This window comes from Oncorhynchus mykiss, chromosome 3 (assembly GCF_057628025.1).
Source record: "Oncorhynchus mykiss isolate SJ-2025 chromosome 3, ASM5762802v1, whole genome shotgun sequence".
Taxonomy (NCBI): domain Eukaryota; kingdom Metazoa; phylum Chordata; class Actinopteri; order Salmoniformes; family Salmonidae; genus Oncorhynchus; species Oncorhynchus mykiss.
In genome coordinates this window covers 89,447,367-89,452,511 of record NC_143024.1, presented here as the reverse complement: position 1 = coordinate 89,452,511, position 5,145 = coordinate 89,447,367, and the positions used below count along the sequence as shown (strand labels likewise).

Below are 5,145 nucleotides of genomic sequence, written 5' to 3'. Positions count from 1 at the left end.
TGGCATGAAAGGATGATCGCTTGAATATCACTGGGAATTGAGTGCCAAGCATCATGGTGGCTTTCATAGTAGCACTATGTAAGAATTAGCTAACGTGATTACTATAAACATGACTAGATGATTTTGTCTAAACTAGCACAATATATTTGTAGGACACTGTTTGCCATCATAATGGACTTTGCTTAGATGCATATTGATTCAGTTTCTTCTGTAAGCCATTATAATGAACAAAATATAAAAAAATGTGCTTGTTTATATAGCTTATCATTCACATATTAAACATTATATATGAGTTAATGAGAAAGTCCAGACAAGTGAGTGAAGTTCATGGTGTGTGACCATAAGAGGCCACAGGCATGGTGTCATGATCTTATCTCATGGAAACCATAATACACATCTCACATTGTTTCAACATTGTGTTTATTCATAAAACAAAACACATTTTTCACAAACATGTTCATACAATAAGACATAAATCAATATATACATCTTCATAATTGAATCAAATAAATAATATATACATTCAGTTTTTTCATTATACATCACGTTCCTTTTCATCCATATTGCATTGTCTACTTTGACCAGTATCTGCTAAATACTACAGTATCTATAAAAATCAAATTGTATATTTACTTAGCAGGTTGTTTACAAAATGGTGGCAACTTCAGATATGGTTGCCATTGTAGTAATATCTTGGTTGTGCTCCTGAATTTCATCAAGTCCGGCAGGAGATTGTCTCTTTTGATGTGTGAAGTAAGATGGGAGGGTGCCGGTGTGATTAGAGAATGTCTGCACGGTGTTTCTTGCTTTGGGAATGCTTGTGTTGTAGCCGGAGTCTTTCCAGGAGTGGGGATAGGCATGCGCATTGTTGTAGACCGGTGCTTGGATAAAACCTATTGTGTATGCATTGTCTCTGGGAGCCTGGAAGCTTTGGGTTGGAATTACACAGTAAGTGCCTTGGCAATCCACAGCGAGGGTGTTAGCGGCGTGGAATGAACCTGAAATAGAACACACACACACCCATACAGAATTACTTTCCAAGCCCAAGGAGTAAAGAATCAAAGTGACTGAGAGTCATTCGCTGTTGCTGGGTTACATAGCCAGGTGGGTTCTACACTTGTGGTGGTGGAAGGGGCGAGTTATCCCGACACAGTGGAATCCGCTGCAGTTTCAGTGCTATATAGAGCTATAAAAATGTCAACTGTTCTCTTCATCATTCTGCTACGAGGAACTGTAAAATTGCAGTACTAAATTGTGAAGGTCGTAAACTCACCTTTGGCCCAGGGCTGGAAGGTGCGAAGGTTCTTCTTGCCTCCATCCCCACTGATGTCAGAGTCACTGTCATTGAAGTCACTGTCTCCTTTTCCACTGTCCTTCACGCTTTGCTGGTCAATGCCACTGCTAATAGAAACAGACATATTAGCCACTGCTAATGGAATCAAACATATTAGCCACTGCTAATAGAATCAAACATATTAGCCACTGCTAATAGAATCAAACATATTAGCCACTGCTAATAGAATCAAACATATTAGCCACTGCTAATAGAATCAAACATATTAGCCACTGCTAAAAGAAGCGAACATATTAGCCACTGCTAAAAGAAGCGAACATATTAGCCACTGCTAATAGAAGCGAACATATTAGCCACTGCTAATAGAAGCGAACATATTAGCCACTGCTAATAGAAGCGAACATATTAGCCACTGCCAATAGAATCAAATATATTAGCCACCGCACTACTGTGTCTGACTACTGATGTTTGCTTTGTTTCCCTCCTCTCTCTTATGAGCATGCCAGCCCCTTAACCCCCCCACCCCTCCAACCACCCACCCCCCACTGCAACCTCCCACCCCCTCTCACTGGACAACCACTGTGATCACATGAAGTATGCATATGGAATGTTAAGTACCTTCCAGTGACTGGTTATGTAAATTAAAAAAATTGGGAGACAAATAATAATAGTGATTAAAATGGACGTCATACCAAATATGATCAATGTGATGGTATTCTTACCTAATTTGCGGGTAGTATTTGTCCCCTTGCCACACAGATGATGGTTGGAAAGGCTTGGGAGGCAGGAACATCTAAAGAGCAAACACAAGAGACAACAGGAAGGGAATTCATTTCAGCTACATGGATCTGGAGTAGTACAACACTTTAATGTGTGCAGTTGTAGACAAACACTATTGAAACAGAATCAAATAATTCACCCACCTGGGACTCCAACTCTCCACTTTTCTCTTCATATAGGCTGGACTCATCAAGAGATGAAGAAGTCCTTTCATTGAGGAAACCTCTTGGGTCACCGAACATGTTGGGTTCTGCAGAGTTGAGCCTGGGATGATGCCTGGAGTCAAACAGGCTGTGAGTCACGTCTCTCTTGGAGTCATGGTCCTTCCCTCCTCGGTTCAGTTTGCATGTGATAACAACAATTGCTATGGCAATCAGCAGCAGAGTACAACCCCCGCCGAGTATAATGATTACTACTACTGAAATATCCAAGCCTGCGCTTTCCTCATCACTTGACCGTAATACAATGACAAGTTGGTCGTCTGAGAGCTGCAAGTCTGAGACAACAAAGCGAATGGTGGCACTGCTGGAGAGAGGGGATCTCCCACTGTCACTCAGTGCAATCTTGATTTCCAACACGTCTCCAATAGCAGAGGCCAGACCCTGTTTTAAAGCTATTTCTCCAGTGTCTTTATTGATTGAAAATATCTTAGAGTCACCTTGTACGATTCTGTAGCTGAGCTCACCATTCATACCCTCATCCTCATCCTGACCTTGGACCCGTAGTGCCAGATACCCCAATGGTGCATTGACAGGAAGAGGAATTTCAGCAGAGTCATTAATCATAACGGGAAAGGTAAAATAGGGATAGTTGTCGTTCTGATCAACCACTTTGATTCTGATCACGGATGTGCTTGACAGTTGAGGTGAGCCCTTGTCGTCAGCCTGGATGGTTAATTCAATCTGCTGGAGCGTTTCAAAATCGAAAGATCTCAGGCTATACAATGACCCTGACACTGGGTCTATAGACACATACGTCGAAATGGAAGCCTCCCCGACAACCTCTGAGTCTATGAGTTTATATGACACTTTGGCGTTTTTACCCCGATCAAGGTCCCGTGCTACAACAGTAGTTATATATGACCCGGGAATATTATTTTCCAGGACTGAAACTTCATAAATGGATTTACTGAAGAGGGGGGCGTTGTCGTTCTCGTCCGTCACTCTGATGGTATACTGCTTGATGGTTTTGAAAGGAGGAGTTCCAAGGTCTTCAGCCACTACAGTGAGGTTATACTCTGGGATCGTTTCTCTATCTAAAGTGGTGGTTGTTACAATCATAAAACTGTCCCCGTAGGCCTGTTGTAACTTGAAATGTTCGTGCCCGTGTAGGCTACTGCGCACGTAACCGTTCGATCCAGAGTCGCTGTCCGAGGTGCTGATTAGCGCCACAAAACTTTCCTCCGCTGCGGCCTCCGTGATGTAAGCCACATCGTCACTCGTCGAGGTCTTTGGCTTGATGGTGATTTCTGGTGCGTTATCATTTACATCTACGACATCAACAACCACTTTGCAAGTCGATGGAATAGAATTAGTGCCTAAATCGGATGCTTTAATTTTCAGTTCATAGGATATCTTCTTCTCGTAATCAACCAATGTTTTTAAAGTTACAGCACCGGAAATCCGGTCTATATTAAAAATACGCATTGCTTCAGATGATGTGTCTTCTACAAATCCATACACTACCTCGCCATTGATACCAGCATCTGGATCAAACGCATGCACCTTAAGCACTTGGTAACCTACAGGAGAATCCTCGTAAAGTTCAACTTTTAGTGAGTTGTGCTCAAACGTTGGGCTGTTGTCATTAAAATCTAGCACTTTGATATGAACAGTCATTGATCCGGACCTGGGTGGCTCTCCGCCATCTGTTGCAGTCACTTCAACTGTATAGGAATCTTCAGCCTCTCTATCCATTGCTTTCACAAGCACAAGTTCAGCATACTTCACTCCATCCTCCCTGCTGCGCACATCAACTATGAAATGGCTGGAGGGAGCGATATGGTAACTTTGGATGTAGTTATTGCCGACATCATGGTCAACAGCGATGTCCAACGGGAATCGGGAGTCCAGCTGAACATTCTCGGATATTTCAAGGGTCGTCTCGTTGTGGAGAAACTGGGGTGAATTGTCGTTTATGTCCCTTACCTCGATCTCTACGTGAATCAGCTGAAACTTTTCTTTGGAGAAGGCAACTATGTCGAAGGTGACAAAACACCGCGGGGACCTCGGGCACAGCTGCTCCCGGTCAATTGTTTCCCCAACAGTTAAAAGTCCATCAATCTCCCTCATTTGAATCACACACGAATTGTTCTCCTGCATGAAGCGGAAAGATGTTTGAGGGTCCTCCGCTGGGTCTATCTTTAAATCCTGAGACAGATTTCCAATCTCTGTCCCGGGCGCATCCTCTTCATATGTGTAGTACCTTGTAGTCGTAGACTGAACCGAGTTGAACAGAATAGCAAACACCACGCACTCTCCAACTCCTCGAAACCCGCAGAATCCCATTTTAAAGTGCAATGATGATGACAGAAAACTTCATAAAGAAAACGAGCTGCAAGTAAACTTGTTGTGATGTTGAGCTCCCTTGCCACGAGCAACTGGATTGGATATGGTCCAAAGAGAGCGTTGATCTATAAACCTTGATTTATGCAAATTAGTTGACTCACCGACCAATGGCATTGAACTGGCCAGCCAAATGGGGCACGTTTGCTTTCCAGCTGGCGCCAATTGCTACCACCCTTCTCCTCGACAGCGTGCAAATGGTCTTTTTAAATACAGTGCACTCTAAAAAATGCTGGGCTAAAAACAACCTGATTTGGGTTCTTTGGTAACCCAGCAGTGGGTATTGGACAGAACACATGCTGAGTTATTTTTTAACCAGCCAGTTGGGTTGGGTGAATAACCCAACATGTTGGGTTGTTGGGATTACCCAAACCTGGGTTAATTTAACCATTAGTTGGGTATTTTATACTTTAATGCTGGGTTGACCTAGCAGCTCTGTCTTTTTAAATGTAATCCTTGGGTTATTATCAGGAGACATGGTTTATTAAGGGGTGTGGCTTTCAGATA

The 5,145-nt window shown here is 43.0% G+C and overlaps 1 protein-coding gene across 2 annotated transcripts; it reads right to left on the bottom strand.

Moving 5' to 3' along the window:
• Positions 1-400: 400 nt before the first annotated feature.
• LOC110520622 (protocadherin-8-like) lies at positions 401-4,688 on the bottom strand. Of its 2 annotated transcripts, none has more exons than XM_090230745.1 (4): positions 2,218-4,688; positions 2,017-2,087; positions 1,274-1,401; positions 401-998 (listed from the first exon to the last, which is right to left on the bottom strand). In XM_090230745.1, exons 1-4 carry the CDS (start codon positions 4,579-4,581, stop codon positions 646-648), a joined length of 2,916 nt encoding a protein of 971 aa, XP_090086871.1. In that variant the 5' UTR covers positions 4,582-4,688; the 3' UTR covers positions 401-645. The 2 variants fall into 2 exon arrangements, with proteins under 2 accessions (XP_090086871.1, XP_090086872.1); XM_090230746.1 differs by having other exon boundaries at positions 404-998; positions 1,274-1,398.
• Between the last annotated feature and the right edge of the window lie 457 nt (positions 4,689-5,145).